This window comes from Syngnathus leptorhynchus, chromosome 12, assembly GCF_054491065.1.
Source record: "Syngnathus leptorhynchus isolate UIUO chromosome 12, UIUO_Slep, whole genome shotgun sequence".
NCBI lineage: Eukaryota > Metazoa > Chordata > Actinopteri > Syngnathiformes > Syngnathidae > Syngnathus > Syngnathus leptorhynchus.
Genome location: NC_141206.1, coordinates 583744 through 605870, shown reverse-complemented (window position 1 = coordinate 605870; position 22127 = coordinate 583744). Strand labels below are relative to the sequence as shown.

Genomic DNA, 22127 nt, shown 5'->3' with positions numbered 1-22127 from the left:
GTTCTCCACTACCTCAATGTCCGATCCCTGGATGTTCACCTGAGTGAAATGGGGTGCCATCCTCCCGAAGCTCACGGCCATCTTCTTCGTCTTGTTGGTGTTCAGCTGAAGCTGGTTGAGCTCACACCAGCTGACAAAGTCCTCGATGAACTTCCTGTATTCCAGATCGTTTCCCTCAGAAACATCCAACAATGGCCGTGTCGTCTGAGAACTTCTAGTGTCGTGGGTGAAGCCGTGCAATGTTTTATAGGTTAGTAAGAGAACGCATCTTAAATGGACCGGGAGCCAATGCAAGTTGGCGAGTAACGGGGTAAAATGATCAAATTATCTTGTGATCAGTAGCGCCACAACATTTTGTACCAACTCTAAACTTTTAATACAAGACTTTAGAAGACCAGAGAACAATACATTGCAGTAATCAAGGTGTGACGTAACAAACTCATGTATAATAATTTTTGCATCACAAGTTGAAAATATCGGATGAATCTTAGCAATATTAGGGAGGTGAAATAAATGTAGTCGTCACCTTACCGTGGTGGAAGGATTTGCGTGTCCCAGTGATCCTCGGAGCCATGTTGTCTGGGGATTCTTGCCCCTGGTAGGGTCACCCATGGCAAAAGGGTCCTAGGTGAGGGGCCGGACAAAGCACGGTTCAAACAACCCCTGATGATGAAAAATATATATGGACTCAGATCTCCCTCGCCCGGACGCGGGTCACCAGGGCTCCCCTCTGGAGCCAGGCCTGGAGGTGGGGCTCAAAGGCGAGCGTTTGGTGGCCGGGCCTTCGCCCATGGGGCCCGGCCTGGCACAGTCTAAAAAGGAAACGTGGGTCCCCCTTCCCATGGGTTCACCACCTGTGGGAGGGACAAAAGGGGTCGGGTGCAATGTAAGCTGGGCGGCAGCCAAAGGCGGGGACCTTGGCGGTCCGATCCTCGGCTGCAGAAGCTGGCTCTTGGGACATGGAATGTCACCTCTCTGGCTGGAAAGGAACCCTAGTTGGTGTGTGAGGCAGAAAAGTTCCGACTAAACAAAGTCGGACTTGCCTCCACACACGGTTTGGGTTCCGGTACAAGCACTCTTGAGAGGGGCTGGACTCTCTTCCACTCTGGAGTTCCCCACGGTGAGAGGCGTTGAGCAGGTGTGGGTATACTTATTGCCCCCCAGCTGGGCGCCTGCGCTTTGGGGTTCACCCCGGTGAACGAGAGGGTAGCCTCCCTCCGGGTGGGGGGACGGGTCCTGACTGTTGTTTGTGTCTATGCACCAAACAGCAGCTCAGAGTACCCACCCTTTTTGGAGTCCTTGGAGGAAGTGCTGGAGAGCGCTCCTTCTTCAATGCTCACATGGGCAATGACAGTGAGACCTGGAAGGACATGATTGGGAGTAACGGCCCCCTCGATCTGAACCCGAGCGGTGTTCTATAATTGGACTTTTGTGCTCGACACGCATTGTCAACAATGAAAACCATGTTCAAACATAAGGGTGTCCATGTGTGCACTTGGCACCAGGACACCCTAGGTTGCAGTTCGATGATGGACTTTGTAGTCGTGTCATCGGATTTACGGCCGCATGTTTTGGACATTTGGTGGTGGGTTGGCTCCGATGGTGGGGGAAGATGCCGGTCCAACCTGGCAGGCCCAAACGTACTGTGAGGGTCTGCTGGGAATGTCTGGCAGAATCCTCTGTCAGGAAGAGCTTCAACTCCCATCTCTGGCAGAGCTTTTCCCACGTTCTTGAGTCCAAGTGGACCATGTTCCGTGCCTCCATTGTTGAGGCAGCCGACCAGGGCTGTGGCCGTAAGGTGGTCGGCCATGGAGAATGACTTCTGGACAGCTTCAAGGAAATTCTGGTCCACCATCTGGCGTCTCAGGAGGGGGACGCAGTGCACCGTCATCACTGTTTACAGTGGAGATGGCGTGCTGCTGCCGCTCTCCAATCTCTGGGGTCGAAGTCACTGAGGTAGTTAAAATACTCCTCGGGGACAAGGCGCCAGGGGTGCATGAGATCTGCCCAGAGATTTTAAAGGCTCTGGATGTTCTGGGGCTGTCATGGCTGACACGCCTCTACAGCATTGCGTGGACATCGGGGACGGTGCCTCTGGATTGGCAGACTGGAGTCGTGGTTCCCCTCTTTAAGAAGGGGAACCGGAAGTTGTGTTCCAATTACAGGGGAATCACACTCCTCAGCCTCCCTGGTAAGGTCTATTCAGGGGTGCTGGAGAAAAGGGTCCATCGGGAGGTCGAACCTCGGATTCAGGAGGAGCAGTGTGGCTTTCGTCCTGGTTGTGGAACAGTGGACCAGCTCTACACCCTCGGCAGGATCTTTGAGGGGGCATGGGAGTTCGCTCAACCAGTCCACATCTTGGTGGACTTGGAGAAGGTGTTCGACCGTGTCCCTCGGGAAGTTCTGTGAAGGGTGCTTCGGGAGTACGGGGTGCCGGGCCAACTGATAAAGGCGGTTCAAGATTCAAGAAGAATTTATTCGCCATGTTTGAGCATGCCAAACAAGGAATTTGACTTCGTTACATCACAGTCTCTGTTCATCATTTAGGTGACTAACAACACTCAGGACATGTGAAAATGACAAATGACAATATTCTCAGCCATCCCCTGATCTTAAACTCCCATGAGGGCAAGGAAAAACTCAAATCTCCGACTAGGGGAAGTGAGAAACCTTGAGAAGAGACCACAGATGGGAGGGTCCCTCTTCCAGGATGACCAGGCTGCAATGGATGCAGAGAAGACACATCAGTGTAGACAATCCAAAGAAGTGTGGAGAGCAGGATGTTATTGCACAGCAATGACTCTGAGACTCTAAGAGTGGTGCGAGTTCATCAGAGCAACAGCCTGGGGGAAGAAGCTGTCTCTGTGTCTGCTGGTTTTGGCGTACAGAGCTCTACAACGCCGTCCGGAGGGGAGTAGTTCAAACAGACTGTCCCTGGATGAGAAGGGTCTGTAGAGATGTTGCTTGCACGTTTCCTGGTCCTGGATAGGTACAAGTCTTGGATAGATGGGAGGTTGATTCCAATGATCTTTTCTGCAGTCCTGATTGTCCGTTGCAGTCTGTGCTTGAATTTTTTGGAGGCCGATCCAAACCAGACAGTGATGGAGGTGCAAAGGACAGACTGGATGATGGCAGTGTAAGAAGGTCTTCAGCAGCTCCCGCGGCAGGTTGAACTTCTTGAGCAGTCTCAGGAAGCACAGCCTCTGCTGGGCCTTCTTCCGGACAGAGTCTGTGTGGCCGGTCCATTTCAGGTCCCGTGAGATTGTGGTACCCAGGAACTTGAAGGTGTCTGAGGAGAGTATAGTATTACTGCGGATAGTGAGGGGTGAAAGTGGTGAAGGGTCTCGCCTGATGTCAGGAGCGATGGTGTTGAACGCCGAGCTGAAATCCACAAACAGGATCCTGGCGTACGTTCCTGGGGTGTCCAGGTGTTGCAGGATGTAGTGCAGTCCCATGTTGACCGCATCATCCCGGTAGGCAACTTGAGGGGCTCAAGCAGGGGGCCTGTGACATGCTTCAGGTGGTTTAGCACCAACCTCTCGAAATATTTCATGACCACAGATGTCAGAGCGACAGGTCTGTAGTCATTCAATCCTGTGATGACGGGCTTCTTGGCCACTGGAACGATGGTGGAGCTTTTGAAGCACGAGGGCACCTCACACAGCTCCAGGGAGCGGTTGAAGATCCGAACATAGATCGGTCCCTGTATCACTGATGCCAGAGTTTGGTCCGCATTTCTGGCAGTAAGTCGGATTCGTTCCCAGTGAGGGTTGGATTCTGCCAAGGCTGCCCTTTGTCACAGATTCTGTTCATAACTTTTATGGACAGAAATTCTAGGCACAGCTGAGGCATTGAGGGTGTCCAGTTTGGGGACCTCAGCATCGCGTCTTTGCTTTTTGCAGACGACGTGGTGCTGTTGACTTCTTCAAGACGTGATCTCCAGCTCTCACTGGAGTGGTTCGCAGCCGAGTGTGAAATGGTCGGGATGAGGATCAGCACCTCCAAATCCGGGTCCATGGTCCTCGGTCGGAAATGGGTGTAATCCCCTCTCCGTATCGGGGATGAGATCCTGCCCCAAGTGTAGTTCAAGTATCTTGGGGCCTTGTTCACGAGTGAGGGCAGGATGGGGTGTGATTTCGACAGGCGGATCGGTGCAGCGTCAGCAGTAATGCCGACTCTGTACTGGTACGTCGTGGTGAAGAGAGAGCTGAGCCAAAAGGCAACTCTCAATTTACCGGTCGATCTACGCTCCTACCCTCACCTATGGTCACGAGCTATGGGTCATGACCGAAAAAACGAGATCCCAAATACAAGCGGTCACTGAGGTAGTTAAAAAACTCCTTGGGTGGATGAGATCTGCTCGAGAAATTGACAGACATCCATTGTTTAATCACAGCATAAGACGCCTCAAAATTACATCAGTCCCACGGATTTGTCATACATAAATGGGTGTCATCCACATAACAATGAAAGCTAATGTTATATTTACAAAACATATGAATGCTAAACAGTTTAGGTCCGAGTACCGATCCCTGCGGTACACCACACGTAACATTAAGGAGCTCAGAGGTTGTGTTTTCATGGACTCCGCGGTGGGTCTTCAGAGAGATAAGAACTAAACCAACAAAGTGCTGACCCCGAAATACCAACGCAGGTTTTAAGGCGCTCTAATAACATGTTATCAACAGTGTGGAAGGCAGCACTAAGGTCGAGTAATAATAGTACCGATGAGGTGTTTGAGTACATGGGTAAGAGGAGATCATTGGTCACTTTAGCAAGAGCTGTCTCAGTAGAGTGGTTAGCCTGATCAGACTGAAACGGTTCAAATCAGCGACCATATACCGTAATTTTCGGACTATAAGTCGCGGTTTTTGTCATAGTTTGGGTGGACTTATATGTGATTTCTTTTCACAAGTTTTCAAAATTCAAAAATCTGCGATGTAGTGAAACCGCGATAAACGAACCGCGATGGAGCAAGGGGTTACTGTCATTTGAACTGCAAGTGACGTCACCCGTGCCGCGCGGCGGTTGTTTACATAAAGGGCAAAGGATTCGATCACGGGATGACGAAGGGCCCCATGTACTACCGGCATCATTAGCGGCTTTGTTTGTAAGTGACACGGAGGACGAAGAGTTTGAAGGATTTAATGATTTGGAGTGATACAGGAGGTTTGAAAAACTATTATGGCACGCCCGGTCCTTCTCGACGGGAGCTCTCTTTCACCTCCGTGGATGGAAGTCGGGGGCCGGCGCTCGGCCGGGTGGCTGTCCGGGGACGGTGGATGGGGCTCGGACATGGCTTTTACGCACGCCCGGTCATACTCTACGGAGCTTTCTTTCACCTCCGTGGCTGGAAGTTCAGTAGTTGTTGGCTCATTGAACTCTTGTTTTGTTAAATAAAGAGCCGTTTACCAAACCCACGTCTTTTCTGGTACTTTAACGCTACAATAGTTATATACTAGATCTCTGCAGCGCACGCGCAGCGTTGTTGACATAAAGAACGAGGATTTAATGATTTGGAGTGACACAGATGGTTTGATAATATTGTTTTAATATGATAGTTATATGAAATATACTTTATATATCGTTATATGGGTTTGTGGAATAATTAGAAATGACACTTACAACGGGTCCGACGTGAGCATATGCGGCGCATACGCGGCATTGTTTACATAAAGCACGATCGATGGATTTTATGAATTAGAGTGACACAGATGGTTTGATAAACGTGTAAGTTATACTTACTTGAATAACTCTGAATGTTACGTCAGGCCCGTTCTCAGCTCCTCGTTTGTGTTTTGTCACGTTAGCATACCGTATCGTTTAGCCTGTTGTTGCTGATTCATGACTGTTTTTGGTGTTGGATTTTGACAAATAAATTTGCCCCAAAAGTGCGATTTATACTCCGGTGCGACTTATATATAGTTTTTTTTTCACTTTATTGTGCATTTTATGGCTGGTGCAATTTATACTCTGGAGTGACTTATAGTCCGAAAATTACGGTAATCATTAAACTGCTGCGCTACGACTTTTTCGAAAATTTTTACTATGAATGGGAGATTTGAAACCGGCATATAATCACTAAGGCGGTCCTGCGCAAGGTTTGGTCGCTTAAGTAATGGTTTAATAATAGCCGTCTTAAAGGCTGTGTGCATACTTGCTAGAGGAAACAGACAGATTCATTATATTTAAGACGCAATCTAAAATCGTAATTATTTAACGAGTTTCCCTGGAAGTGGGTCGAGTAAGCAAGTTGTCTGTTTAGCCATGCTAACCAATTGTGTAAGACTTTCAAGGGACACGTTTTTAAAATTTGAGAGGAATATCACATGATTGTCAGCTTCCGTAATCGCTGGTCTTGACTGAGCGTTTGGAACGGTCACCGTAATCTCATTCCTAATAGATTGAATCGTTACAGCAAAAAAATTAATGAACTCATCGACTGGGTGTGGGGGGCCTATCGGAGGTCGGCTACCGTTGCGTGAGCTTTGCCACTGTATCGGATAAGTATTTAGGATTGTTTTTATTGAGACCAATAATTCGAGAGAAATAATTCGTTTTTGCGGAAACAAGCGCTCCTTTGTATTTCAGGAGGCTGTCACACCATGCCTGATGGAAAACATCAGGTTTAGTTAAACGCCATTTGCGCTCAAGCTTTCTACATAATTAAGTGTACACGTATCATCTGTGAACGACATGAAGCTGTGTGTTCAGACCACACACTTTGGTTTGCAGTACACACACTCAACGCTCAATGTCTGATCCCAACCGATTAGTTGAGTAATTTTAACCATGCTAAAATCCTGGGTAATCGTCTTCAGCTTGTGCGGAGGTTAGCAGAGGGGTGGATAGCGAGGAGTGGCGACGTTGTGGAGGTAGCTTCCCGGAATAGGTGCAGCAACTCCCGTCATTGCTGCAGACCCAGATATACTCCCCCCAGCCTGGTACCTTGGCCAGGCTGGGAGAAGTGTCTCCAGCGTAACATCAGTACAAGTTATCTGCAAGCCTACAGTCGTTACAGGATTCCAATTACCATATTTTCATGACCATACGCCGCTTCTGGTTAAAAGGCGCAGACTAAATTACGGGGTCTATTTTGTATTTAATCCACACAGAGGGCGCACCGCATTATAGGGTGCATGCATGCCATGATTTACGGTAAACAAACAAAAAAAAACATCATGGATGCAAGAAAGTGAGTTCGGTTGTACTTTATTCTACTGTTTAACCATTGTACCTGCATTATTGTTAATCAATATTCATACGCAAATCCGTACAAGTCCTCATCGTCTGTAGCCAAATTAAACAGTTGGGCAAGTTAAACATCTGACATTACCTCGTCATTGTCTCGTCGTCGTCGCATTGCTCTTCGGCAATGATCCTGGCTTTCCAGGAAGCTTGAATTGTGCCTTGTAAGCATGTCTCTTTATCTATGCCATTTTAGAGGGTCCTAATGCTGTTTTCTTTGCACAAACAATTGTATTTCTTTATCAATGGCGGCGGAGGTACGTACTCTACGTGTTACGTGAAGTCCTCTGATAGGTTTACCGCCCCGAACTACAACCCGATCTACGTAAAACGTAATGTCCTCTGATTGGTTCATCGGGTCTACATATTACGCCTGTTTATTACATCTCTGTGGCGGAAGCCACACAAAACAACTTTACAGACTTGCACAAACAGTAATAATTATTTATCAATGGCGACGGAGGTACGTACTGTGCACAGACGATAGTATTATTTACCAATGGGGGCAGAGGTACGTATTCCTCTACGTGTTACGTCCAGTCCTCTGATTGGTCTACCACCCCGAACAACGTAAAACGAAGTGTCCTCTGATTGGTTCATCGGGTGCCTGTATATTGTGTCTCTATGTGGCGGAAGCCACACAAAACAACTTTACAGATTTGCACCAACGATAGTATTTATTTACCAATGGCGGCAAAGGTACGTACTCCTCTACGTGTTACGTCTAGTCCTCTGATTGTTTTGGGGTTTTTGTCCCGAAATACGTACGTAAAAAATGTCCTCTGATTGGTTCATTGGGTCTTCATATTACGCCTGTATATTACGGAAGCCACACAAAACACAAAAGTCCACACAAAAGGCGCACCTTAATTAAAGGCTTTGGGTCCTCAATCCCTTTTAAGTGTGCCTTATGGTTGTGAACATACGGTATAACAAGCATTTTTTGGAACATAGACTCCGGCAAAAACGTAATCGGCCGACTATTTAATCAGTCGCACCATACTGTTTTTACTCTCTCCATGACACAAAGTTATGACGTATTAGTGCGAAAGCTAAATATAACTTCTGTGTCTTTCAGCAATGGATGGAGTGCCTTTCATCATCTCTGAGAAGTTTTCATGTGCCTCATCAGAAGTAAGTTGTAAGAATCCTTCCCAGTGCAAATAATAAATATTGTTTATACATGCAAAAAACACTTAGTATTCATGTGTAAAGTCGTGCCAAAATCAGGACATTCGATAAACCTTTTTAGGTCAAAATTCAAGATTCAAGAATTTAGAAGTTTATTTATATAGCCCTTAATCACAAATAAGTCTCAAAGGCTTCACATAGCCAATATTGACAATTATTCTCAACATCCCCTGATCTTAACTCCCAGGAGGGCAAGGAAAAACTCCCAAAACTCCAACTAGGGAAAAATTAGAAACCTTGAGGAGGAACCACAGATGGGAGGATTCCCCTTCCAGGATGACCAGGCTACAATGGATACAGAGTGGGCAACATTGAACACACAGTGTAAAGCAATTCAAAGAAAAAGTAGATGTCCACAGTCAAAATGAAGAGCTGCAGGAAGATGCCCTCAGTTGTCATGGTAGTGTCTGCGAAGGGGTAGATCGCCTCAGATTCCTCATCCCGATTAGTTGATGTGGAATCCAGACAGTTATTTTCAGTGTCACCTAACCCAAACCCAATAAAAACAAATCTGTCTGAGACCTTCAGACCTGACTGAGGCCTTCAGAAAGAACATCGAAAGGTTATGAGTGAGGTAAACGATAAATAATTACAGGAAATAAAAATGTATTCAAAAAGAAATGGATGACTAATGTCTGGATTTGGGTCCTCAATCGCATGCATCATGACAAAAAGCCCCTTGGGCTTCAGTCCAGTTGAGCCCAAAAAAAAGGTAAAAGTTAAAAAGTAAAAGTAAAAAAGTGGCAGATGTGGACTGACCATGAAGTGAAATGTGATTGGTTATTTCTGAACACACTCACGTCTCATGGTTATTTCTGAACACACCCACGTTTCACTTACAGTATAGGAAGGAGTGCACAATTAATAGTTCATATTTTAATTTTTCCTCTCAAAGATTTGTAAAATTATTTTAAAATAGTTTTAGTCTCATTTTAAAAAAATTAAGATGACAAAAGCTTCGTGTCAAATAACTATAACGTAAATAACAATTGTATTGAACCATCCCTGTCACTCCAAATATTAAATACATCAAAATCTTCATCCTCTGTCACTTATAAACAACTCCGCTGACTCCGCAATTCAGTGGATGGTGGAAGTCAATGGATATCAGACTCGTCAGTTGCAGTTCCACATGCCTGAAGCCCCCTCATGCGGTTTAAAGTGAAAATAAGTGAGAAACGACGAGTAAGTAATGTGTTAATGATCAAGTAATAATGTCATAATAATTTCACATATAAATTGCACCTGATTATAAATCGCACCCCCGGTGCTAATTAGGAAAAAATCTGCAATTTATAGTCCGGAATTATGGGATATTATTTGTCGATGTTTCACAATATTGCATGTTTAACAAACCATTGTCTTTCTGTTAAGTTGCAGCAGATGGATCTCATTGGGATTACAATCAAAACATTGGCTGAAATTGAGAAAGAAGTGAGTATTTAAAGCACATTGAGTTAATTGAAATTAAAAAAAAAAAAGATTCTTGATTAGCAGCATGAGGGTTGATAAATCAACATCTCTACTTAATTCTGTCATTTGTGGACCTTCAAACCAGTTTGGCTCGTTGGGTGAACCTTTAAACGCGGGATTTCCCTGTTCATGCATTCTACACTTTTCCTCTTGTGCCCTCCAGAAGCTGTTATAAGTTTTTCACCTCTTTGAGGTAAAATATCTTATTGCCCATTTCGAGTCATTTCACTTCTTGGACAAACAGCCCCAGCGGCTGACTCGTAATGACGATGTGGGGCATATACGCTCACCTCCTGCCCATCAACCATAATGTGTCCATATTACATTATGTTGCCGAACTTCCTTCCTTCCTTCCTTCCTTCCTTCCTTCCTTCCTTCCTTCCTTCCTTCCTTCCTTCCTTCCTTCCTTCCTTCCTTCCATATATATGTACAGTGGGTACCTCTACTTATGAATTTAATTCGTTCCATGATCGGGTTGTAAGTGGAAAAGTTTCTAAGTAGAAACAATGAATCAATCAATGTAGAAACAAATAATGCATGGCAGACTCACGCTACACACTTTTACACTGCTAACACGAACAGGGAATGACTGAGCAAAGGAGACTGGGGGGGTTCGGATGTTGAAATTTGGTTCATAAGTAGATGTAATAAATTCACGTGGCTCCAGTTCATACCTCAAAAAGGCTACAAGTATAGGCGCAAGTTGAGGTACCACTGTATCTGTCAGGAAAATCACAATTAAATATTTTCTTGAAATTGTTTAGCCCTAATGGAATCTTAAAGATGCTGTATTTTTAACAAGGCTATGGAAAATGGACTTTTTAATTGTTATTGGTATTATTGAATAAGCTTGGAATTTTAAAAATTCTTTCAGTATGATTACAGTTTTCGTACCGAACACAGCGCTGCAGCACGGCTCCCTCCCAGTCCAAGTCGAACACCCCTGAGCTCTGAGGCCTGACGAACCAAACTACTACCTTCACCACTTTCTCCTGCAGGACAGAACTGTTCAAGTCCACTGTTGGCCACTCTACTAGAGTTTCTTCGATACACTCCACTCATCCAGAATTGTATTGAGGGATAAATGGGGCAACACTGAATTTTTAGAAGCTGTTTTGATTCTTTTCATTGTTTCAAAATATGTATGAGAAGCAGTTTAACAGAAATAAAATGTGAAGAGAACTGTTGGATTTAGTTGGATTTGGTCCACAATTTGGGAAGCACGCTATCCGTGCCTCACGGCAAAAGCCACAGCCAATCATCTGTTATCCAATTTACTCACTGCATGTTCGTTTTCTTTTTCAGTTTTAGGAAAAGACTACAACACCGAAACAAAATGAGACTTACAAAGGTTGGTTGAGTTTGATCACAACTCTTGTTAAGAAAGCTCTGTTTTCAGCAAAGATACAATACAGCGCTGGGCCTTTCGCACGACCATGCTCAAGAGCAGAAAATCTCCATTCAGAAAAGGCAATGTTCAAGGTACTTTGGTCAGCCTATATTCAGTTGCACATGCCGGTGTGGGCCGAGTTTGATTCCATGGGAGTGGGTGCTGGTTCGGTGAGAGCTGGTTCTGTGGGGTTGGGTGCTGATTATGGGCAATTCGATGTGTTGTTTCCCTTTTTGTCTTTCGGCCTTGGCAATCATCATTGGCCGGGTTCTTGGCTGTCTCCCTCTGGCATTCTCCTCCATTCTTGCACATGCACCCACTTCACCCACTGTTGCCCCTTGTCCCTTCATCATCTTTCCAATTTCATCATTTTGTACGGACTTATGTGAAGTTGTGGGTGTGACACCATCAATTCGTTAATGTTCCCTGATTATGCAAAGTTCTCACTACTTACCATGCATTTGTTTGTTTGTTCTTTTGACACTCCATGTACCTGTTTACATTGTCACATTCTTCGTTGAATTATGCTTCCGACCGTATGTTTCATTATTAGTCAAAACATTTTCCTTCCTTCCGTCTAGCATGAGGCAAAATACGACGTCACATCAAGCATTAATCAAAACATAAGATATAATCAATTACAGAACATTCTTAGACACCTTGAGCAGTGTCCGTGATTTAGAATAACATCAAGCATGCATTAAATAGTTCCTTAAGGGTTGTTATGCTATTCAGGCAATATATCAAAAAACCTTTGTTATTTCAAAATGCACAGAAATACATATCAGATCGTGAAGTTATAAAAACCTATGTCATTACCAGATATAAAAATGTCTCGTTATGTCTCTTTATTGGTTTGGTGTATAGGTATGATTATATGCTTAAAATGTTTCTTTTATTGATTTAATATGTGAATATACTTGCCTGCTCATGTACTTTATTCAATAAGGTTAGAGCATATCTGTTTTTGTAACTAGGCAGGAGTTCTTGTATTTCGATCCCATTCCTTCAGAACCACTCATGTTAAAAATCAAATGGGAAAGATCATTCTTCAAAATCACAGTGTAGACACATTTTATTTTACCTTGACATATGGTTTTGCTTTTCTGTGTATAGCAATTAGAACTGCAACTAACTAATAATTGATGAATTTGTCGTTTATCCAATAATTGATGAATTGGATGCAAAAAGTCTGGTTTAATTTTCATCCCTTCATTCAAAAACATGACATTATGACATGACATTACACCGAACTCTGTGCAAGAGGAATGAAGACAGGGCGCTTTAGTTTGTTGTATTTCCATGGATACTTTTAGGACAGCAGTTCTTAACCTACCGAACCCCTGTCAGACTTGGATCAAGGAGAGGACTCGGATGCAGAGTGACAACAAAAAAGGAATTTATTCTGACAGGGTGGAGTCAGCAAAAAAACAAAATCGCCTCAAAAGAGGGAAAACAAGGTGGTAAAAAACAAAAACTGAAAAACACAGGGCTTAGGCTTGACGACAAATGTTTCTTCACAAACTAGGTTCTCAGAATGGTCTCTTTAACTCACGCGATCGCTGGTGCTCTGGACGGGACAAGACGCACTGGCACAAGACAAGGGGAAGACGCTGACTCAATACACACAGAAGGGTAAGGTGCACACAATCAGGATCAAGGGCACAGGTGCACACGATTCGGATCAGGGCAGACAAGCAGACTGACGCACAGAGGAAGGGCCCGCGAACTGAAACGAGAGGAGAGTTATCAAAATCAAAGAGGAAGAGACAATACGACAAAACATGACGGCATGACATAACCCTCCCCCCACCCCCCCAACATACACGCACACTAGGGCCGGATCCCAGACGGACCAGGAGCTTCAGGGTGGGCCCCATAAAAATCAGCTAACAGGTCAGGGTCCAAGATAAAGCTTGTCACCACCCATTGCCGCTCCTGCGGCCCATAACCCACCCAGTCCACCAGAAATTGCCAGCTTCTTGACAACGTAAGCCTGGCCCCCCTCCACTGTACGCTGTACTGTTCATGGCCGGCTTGACCTTCCCGACATGAAAGGTGGGATGAACAGAAAGGGACCTGGGCAGGCTAAGATGACCTTGGAGATGGGAAACGGTCCAACAAAACGGTACCAACTTTCTGGATTCCACCTGGAGGGGAAGAACAGCCAGACTCGTTGGCCCTGCCAGTAGGCAGGTGCCGATCGCCTTCTGCTGTCTGCCATCCTCTTGACCCTGTCCTCTTGGCTCTTGCTGCTGACCAAATGCGACGACAGCGTCGCACCAAGGCGCGCGCCGAGGGAACGGACACCTCCAGTTCAGTGTCGGGGAAGACCGGGGGCTGGTAACCAAACGCACTGAAAGGGAGACATCCCGATAGCAGTGCTAGGCAGGGAATTGTGGGCGTACTCTACCCACATGAGGTTCTTGCCCCACGATGAGGGGTTTTGGGCCACCAGGCAACGGAGACCGGTTTCCAGCTGTTGATTTATGCGCTCCGTCTGGCTGTTAGCCTCTGGGTGATAACCCGAAGTGAGGCTCACAGTAGCCCCAATGAGTTCTGACTCCTTCCAAAACCTAGATATGAATTGGGGTCTTCTATCTAAGATGATATCTCGTGGGAAACCATAGATTCTAAAAATCTGGTTCATCATGACCTTCGCCGTTCGCTTGGCCGAAGGTAATTTGGGCAGTGCGAAGAAATGAGCCATTTGGGAAAATATACTACGGTTAAAATAGTCGTTTTACCCTTCGACAAAGGTAGCCCTGTGACAAAGTCCATGGATATCTCGGCCCACGGTCGAGAAGGGATGGAGAGGGGATGCAGCAGGCCCACACGGGCTCCATGCAAGTCCTTGTTTCGGGGACAGACGGAGCAGGCGCCAATGTATTCCCGGACATCTGGCTCCATGGATGGCCACCATAACCGCTGCCGAACCACATACATGGTCCTTCGTACGCCTGGATGACAGGCGAGCAGTGAGGTGTGTGCCCAGTGGACATCCTGCGGGCGCAGCCTTGGAGAAACGAACAGCCTGTATCCTGGACATCCCCTAGGGGGTGGTTCATCACCATTAGCTTGCTTCACCAGGTCTTCTATTGGCCAGGTAACGGCTCCCTCCACACAATGAGGTAGAAGAATGGGTTCTGGTTCCGTGGCCACAGGATCCGGACTGAACATGCGTGACAGTGCGTCTGGTTTGGTATTTTTGGCCCCCGGTCTGTAAGACGAAGTGAAATTGAATAGATTAAAAAACGGACCAACGAGCCTGGCGTGAATTCAGTCTTTTAGGCTTCTTGATGTCCTGTAGATTTTTGTAATCAGTCCAAACCACGAAAGGTTGCTGTGCTCCCTCCAGCCAGTGTCTCCAACCCGTAACCCAGGTTAAGAACCACTGAACTATAACATAAATAACAAGTTTATCAAACCATCCGTGTCACAACAAATTACATACCTGCAAAACAGTGTGACTTCTGCTGTTGCCTTTGCGAGACCAGTTCAGATATGCGTCATCATGAATTTACACAATAAATTAGGTCTTTTCGGACCTCCGCAGTGGAGGCTCTGCCAAACCCCCAAGACAGAATCACCGAACCCCTAGGGTTCGATCAAACCCAGGTTAAGAACCCCTGTTTTAGGACAATGGCGAGAAGGAGGGTTTTTTTTGTGGTTGTCCTGGTTAGTACTATCTTTGTTTTGAATATTACACAGTTCCGATGGGGCATGGCCCCACATGGTAGGCTTAGTAGATTTTGGTGTTGATTGGTAAGTGTCAAGATGGTATTTTTGCAGTCTCCCATAGGGGGAGGGGCCTGCCAGGGGGTTTTGTTTTTTTTATCAGTTTTTTTTTTTTGGTAATGTTTTTCATCAAAAACTTTTTGCTACCACATTGTCAATGCTTACCGAAGGATTCTATTAGCAATGTATCCTGCCGGAAGGTAACATTATTCTTTGCTCTTTGTTATAATGGCTCTACCTGACCCCGGTAGATTTAGGCGGCTACAAAATTTGAACGTTAAGGGGGATCAACCCTCTGGTGAAACGCAGCAAAGTATTCAGACATCTATCCAAGCTAAAAGCAGATATAGCCTTTTTGATTGAGACACATTTGCTTGATAAGAGTCATACATGCCTCCAAAAAGACTAAAGGGAAATGACAGAAGTGATGAAAAGATATACATATGTATAAAGATATTATGTATACATTATTTAGTTATTTATTGTTTTATTTTTTATTTTCCACCTTTTACAACACACACATACCTTGGAATTAGGCCAGGTTCTTATTCCTTTTCTCAAACGGTGCCTGCATTTGTCCACAAATAAAGAGCTGGACAGGTCAATCTCTACTTTTATTTGAAACAAGACCATACTGTGAATTCGGAAGGCTTTTTTGGACAGAGAAAGAGAATGGAGGTCTAGCACTCTCAAATTTCATGTGGTGAACATTCATAAACTAATGTATTGGATGACCACGTCCTACGAGGGTGGAGGCATGTTATGGGCTGAGATGGAGCAACGCTCCGCTTAGCCTGTGTTGTCATCCCTTGTTTTCGGTAAGTCTTGGCATCGAACAACAGAATACATTCATCATCTTTCTGCGTCAGACACAGACTGCTTCGATTAAAGTGCTCCATTGATAACATGTATTCAGAAGCAGGCTTGCTGACATCTACTCAGGTGTTGACTTGACCTGCATCAGGTGCCATCAGGCCCCAGCCACTTCCATATGTTCTGGTCATGCCCATCTTTGACACGCTTTTGGTTTTTGAGACTTTCTCTTATGTGTGCAGAAAATAGTTTAGTTGCAATATTTAGAGTGGTATCTGACAAAGCAACTGTCTGTGGCTCATTCCAATGCCTCCTTCTTCCACCTTCTCCTCTGTTGGCTTGACGCCTTATCCTGTCCAATGGGAAGTCAGCTGCTCGTCCGTTGCATCATTGCTGGCTCAGGCAAGTGATGGCACATTTGCAGCTGGAGAAACTTAAGTTCTATACCAGGTGGTCGGTCCATATATTTTAAAAAGTGTGGCAATCATTCTTGGATTATATTTGTCTCCAGCAGTGTGCATAGAGATGTGTAGAGACATGCGTTAGTGACGTTCGGTAAAGTTGTTGCTACTGTGCCGAAAAACAATGGTCGTGTCTGAATGCCCCTTTTTCCCCTAATTCACTATATTTCATTTGGCAATACGGACAGCCAGGCGGCTCGGTGGCGCACTGGGTAGCACGTCGGCCTCACAGTTAGGAGGGTGTGGGTTCAAATCCACCTCCGGCCCTCCCTGTGTGGAGTTTACATGTTCTCCCCGTGTCCACGTGGGTTTTCTCCGGGCACTCCGGATTCCTCCCACATCCCAAAAACATGTTGATAGACTGATTGAGGACTCCAAATTGTCCCTAGGTATGAGTGTGAGTGCGAATGGTCTCTGTGTGCCCTGCGATTGGCTGGCAACCAGTTCAGGGTGTCCCCCGCCTACTGCCCGGTGACGGCTGGGATAGGCTCCAGCGACCCCCGTGGGGACTAAGCGGTTCAGAAAATGGATGGATGTATGGAATTTGGACAGCCATCTTACTAATTTTCTCATTGCATATCAGGTGACCGCCATATGTATCAGGACAAAGGGGCGGATTAAGATCTGACTCTTTATTGTGAATGAAAATTAATGAACTGAAACTGTACTTATTTCCTTTATTGTACACATTTTCAATTAAATGAAATGACTGAAATATAAAAATATAAAAAAATACTTATAACAACGTGTTTATGTGCAATAGCACACATGCTGCACTTTGCAAATTCTATGGGTCTGATTTTTATTATTTTACTTATTTCATTTTCAATTTTTCATTTTATATTTGCAATACACATTTAAATAAAATCAAAGTCAAGTCAAATTAAATTAATTTAAATTAAATGTTATAAAACATAAAATGAATATACATTTAAATAAAATGTTATAAAACAATTTTATATTATTGTTGGAACGTTTTCAGTTTTCAGTCAGTTTTCCACTGACTAAGTACAGCACTCGAGCGGTCCATACTGTTGTAAGATGGCCGACCAGTGGCGACAGAATGGAGTCTTAGTCTATAGTAATTGTGTGTGCGGGGGTTACAATCTTTGTATCTACATAAATCTGTTTCGTTTTTTTTTTAGATACATTATTTTAAACATTATTGTAATTCCTCTTTTCGCTAAGACCAGAATTCGGGACGCTCGGGATCGTTGATCCAGCTACCGTAACGAATCTGCCCGTCTGTAGAACAAAATTGTTGCTCCCGTGAAAACCGTTGCAACAGTAGCCAGTGAAACAGTTCACCATCCTCTAACGTAAAAATCTAGAATTCATCCAGTCTATTTAGCTATAATAGCATCTGTATATATATTAGGCGCTATGCCACTAGATGCATTATGTGACGTTTTCTGTAAGGAAAGAATGCTGGCGTGGTGGACGCAACGATACCAACGAAGGTAGCTTACTTGAAAAAGCATTTGAACTTGATTAGTGCCAGGTTACCTTCCAGCTGAATACTATATTAAGTAAATGAACTATGGCTAAGGTGGCGATAAGGATTTCTCCAATCCGGTTAGTACATATTTTGTATCAACATTTCCACTGTTGGACAAGTAGATGGTAAGATGTTTATATTGACGGGAAAATTGTCTTTCTGGAACTGTTCTTACGTTGGTCACGTTAATCCTTCTGCATTTACCACTACACACCCAAGTCGCTACACTCATGTCCAAGACTATATTAGTTTAAATCTTACGGCAGTGTTTGCTGTTATGGTTTGTTGTGTGCTAGTCACGGTAAAATGTCGAAAACATTGAATTCGACATTTATCTGTCAGCAATAACATTTTACTCGTTGAAATCTTTCATAAGAAGCTCGGAAATTTAAGATATTTAAGGTATTCAGTAGTTTTGAAAATGTCTAGTCATAATAATATTGTAATTTCAAACCAGAAGTGTCGTCTTGTACTGCAACGTTTTCTCTCACAAACCACTGATATTTCACATAGATTTGACCTCGTAAAATTCCTAAAATTAATTAATAAAAAGTAATTCGTAAATTAAGATGTAAAAGTCATGGAATAATGTAACTAATGTCACTTAAAAGTAATTCATATTTTTTTAAGTAGTTAATTTGCAGTGACCAACAACTCTACCATTATTCTGTTGTAAATGGCTCTGATTGGTCAGTTCCTGGAGCGAGGAATTTGGGTCTGCCGTGAACTGGCAATTTATTGTTATAACGGTAGGTTCAGTGTTGGGAAAGCTCTCTCATTTATTATAATCTCTGGGGATTTTAACCATGCTACTTTAGAGACTACTTGGCCCATACTCCATTAGGCTGTTGACTGTCCTACGAGAAACAACAGGACTATTAACCTACTGTATGTTAATGTGAGGGATGCATACACTGCCACTCCCATTGGGGAAGTCGGACCACAACCTGGTTCACCTGCAGCCCAAGTATGCCCGCCTGGTCCGAAGGCAACTAGTTATGACTCGCACCATCAGGAGGTGGTCCCCTGAGATGGAAAGTGCACTTTGACCCCACTGACTGGAATGTGCTGCTTGATCCATACGGTGAGGACGTTGAGTTGCTGACACACTGCTTGACGGACTACTTGACCTTCTGCACTGATGTGCTCTCGCCTGTTGAGACAGTCTGCTACTATCCGAATAATAAGCATTGGGTGACACAGGAAGTTAAGGCAGGGAGAACAGGAAGAAGGCTGCCTTCAAGAGCAGGGAAATGGAGGCCATGAAGGCAGCACAGCGGAAGGTAAAAAACTGTGGAAGGGTGGCCAAAGACGCCTAGAGGAGAAAGGTGGAACAGAAGCTGACGTACAATGACATGAGAGGCGTCTGGGACGATGTGATGGGCTACAACATCAAGTCCGGAGACGCTTACGGGTCCATGGAGCGGGCAAATGAACTGAACATCCTTTTTAACAGGTTTTTCGTGGCCATCTCCCCTTCCCTCTATGACTTGTCCCCCCCCAGACAACACAGGATCACTACTCCTTGCCCCCCCCTCGCCCTCCATCTTGGCACATGCCCTGTTACACATCAATGCGGACCAGGTCATCCGACAGCTGAGGAAATTTCATCCCAGGAAAGCAGCAGGCTCCGACAAGGTGCGTCAAAGACTATCGAACTGGGGGAGCCACTGTGACGGACGGATCTTAGACCTCAACCTGTGACTAGGGAGCGTGCCTACACTATCGGAGATATCTTGCATCACACCGGTCATTGCCCCCTAGACAACACAGTATAACCACCCCTTGCCTCCCCCTGCTCCTCCCCCCATCTCGGCACATTCCCTGTAACACATCACCATGGATCAGATCAAAAGACAGCTGAGGAAACTTCATCCCAGGAAGGCAGCAGGCCCGGACAAAGTTTGTCAAAGACCGATAAAAACCTGAGCTGCTGAACTGGGGGAGCGACTGCATTGGATCTTCAACCTCAGCCTGCATCTAGGGAGAGCGCCTACCCTGTGGAAGACGTCTTGCATCACACCGATCTTTAAATAGTGACCTGAATGACTTCCGGCTGGTTGCGCTTACTTCGCACCTGATGAAGACATTGGAGAGGATCTTCCTCAATCTTCTCAGACCTCACGTGCACCACGCCCTGGATCCCCTGCAGTTTGCGTACCAGGGTAGAGGATTCCGGCCCTTTACCTGCTGCCATTCATCCTCCTCCCCCGCCGTCTGTTGTTTTCCGGGTTAGAGCAACGCTGGTGTCTGATCTGTTGACTGCTGCTTCTGTCCCGGACCGTGTCCATTACTTGTTTTTTGTTTACCCGGTTTCAGTGCGCCTGTCTCATCTTATATTTTTCTAGTGTTTTCTTCCGTCCACCTCGCATTTCCGCAGCTCCACTCGCACCTATCTGTTTCCTCTCCCTTGGACTACCAAATACGTTAGCCAGCTAGCCAACTGCCAGCTGGCCAAATCACCACCGGACCCTCCTGCCTCCCGACTCTGAGCCTGTGGCCGCTTGCTCTCGACTCGACAACAACTCTGACCCAGCTCTCTGGCCATCCTGCCAACGTCCTCAGGAGGAGCCTCCACTCCCTGCGAGCTTGGCAGCCATGGCTCAGCTGTGTGCCACCATGGCACACTGGGGCCTGCTGTTTGTGCGGTTTTAGTCGGGGTAGACCAACATCACCACCCGGTCCACTGCTGCTTCCACACAAAGCTGGGATCCTTCTCCGTCACTGCTACATCTGGACTGTCTTTAAACCGGCACTTCCCCGACGGCTCACCCATCCTCTCTTTCTGAGAGGATCCCTCCGCCAAGAAAAGCGGTGCCGCACAGCAGCGGTACACAACCTTTTTACTAACTAGTGTATAAGTGCCTCAGAAATCACAACAAATCCATAGATACAACCTAAATAAGATAAGAAAAATAGATACGACATCAGTAATTTGCTAAAAACTGTTATTTAAAGACATGGTTCAACATTGATAAATTGTTATTAAACCTCTCAAAAACAAAGTTTATGCTATTTTGAAGAAGGCAGCTTACATCAGGAAACAAAGTCAAATCTAAACGGCTCTACCATTAAAAGAGTTAATGAAAATAAGATGTTTGGACTCGTAGTAAATTAACTCTTATGGTGGAAACCACATATTGTACATGTAAACAAGAAATTAGCAAAAAGCATATCTGTTCTATAGAGGCTACAAAATAAGTAAACACATCAACTTTATAAAAACAGTCAAACCTCGGTTTTTGAACGTCCCAGTTCTCGAACAAATCGGAGTTTGAACGAAAAATTCGAGATATTTTTGCTTCCGAGGTCGAACAATATTTCTGAGGTCGAACTCGCGAGATGAGCCGCGAGGACCCGAGAAAACCCGATCGCACGCGACCGTGCGGTCCGGATGCCGACTGACTCCGTGTGTTGTTACTGTACTGTATTTTCGTTACTTTGAGGATTGTATTAACCCCTAATCATGCCTCCAAAGAAAGCAAGTGGGAGCAGTAAAGCCATCCTAAAACACAAAGACGCTCTTAAAGCAATGCGACAGTGAGCACCCAGCGCGCTGCGGTTGCGCGATCGGACCAAACTAAGCTCCCTGCACACTGAGGTCCACTTAAATTTTGGAAAGTACATCAGGACTTTAAACCGAGGCCTGTCGGTGTTTCAACTTAATGTTGAGGGCCTTACCACCGCCAAACTCGAAGTACTTCGGTAAACTCGTTATTTTTCGCAGGTCATTCATCTCAATAAGAACAATCCTAAATACCTATTTGATACGGTGGCAAAGCTAACACTACGCCAGCCAACCCCCGATAGCTCCTTTCACTCGGCTGACGAGTTCATGAAATTCTTTGCTCGAAAGATTGAATCCATTAGGGATGAGATCAAGATGACCATTCCGATCGCTCAGTCGGGACCGCCAATTACCGACGCCGACGATCATGCAATAACCCTTTCAAATTTTAAAAGAGTTTCCCTCAAAAGGCTTACACAATTAGTTAGTGCGGCTAAACAAACAACATGTTTACTTGACCCGCTTCCAGCCAAACTATTTAAAGAATTATTTCAAATCTTAGGACCGTCCGTTTTAAATATAATTAATCTGTCTGTCTCCTCTGGGATAGTGCCAACAGCCTTTAAAACCGCTATTATTAAACCGCTACTTAAGCGACCAAATCTTGACCCGGACTGTCTCAGTAACTATAGGCCAGTTTCAAATCTCCCATTCATAGCAAAACTGCTTGAAAAAGTAGTAGCGCAGCAGCTTATTGATTACATGGTCGCTAATAATCGATATGAATCTTTTCAGTCTGGGTTTAGA

At 45.1% G+C, this 22127-nt stretch overlaps 2 protein-coding genes across 10 annotated transcripts in view; both read left to right on the top strand.

Annotated features, from left to right (window-relative positions):
• The window catches only part of mvb12ba (multivesicular body subunit 12Ba), an 80207-nt gene extending 69105 nt beyond the window's left edge, over positions 1–11102 (top strand). For 4 of the 6 annotated variants that reach the window (XM_085925435.1, XM_085925432.1, XM_085925431.1 and 1 more), the window contains 3 exons: positions 8327–8382; positions 9814–9873; positions 10787–11102. In XM_085925435.1, the coding sequence (XP_085781561.1) occupies positions 8327–8382; positions 9814–9873; positions 10787–10873 (203 nt within the window). In that variant the 3' untranslated portion in view covers positions 10874–11102. Of the gene's footprint in view, positions 1–8326; positions 8383–9523; positions 9625–9813; positions 9874–10786 lie in introns of all 6 variants that reach the window. The other 2 variants (XR_015067682.1, XM_085925433.1) reach the window with 2 other exon arrangements.
• Positions 11103–17387: 6285 nt separating this feature from the next.
• The window catches only part of fbxw2 (F-box and WD repeat domain containing 2), a 66967-nt gene continuing 62227 nt past the window's right edge, over positions 17388–22127 (top strand). Inside the window, exon 1 of one of the 4 annotated variants that reach the window (XM_085925266.1) lies at positions 17388–17889. The gene's annotated coding sequence lies outside the window, so the exon portion shown is untranslated. Of the gene's footprint in view, positions 17938–22127 lie in introns of all 4 variants that reach the window. The other 3 variants (XM_085925265.1, XM_085925263.1, XM_085925264.1) reach the window with 3 other exon arrangements.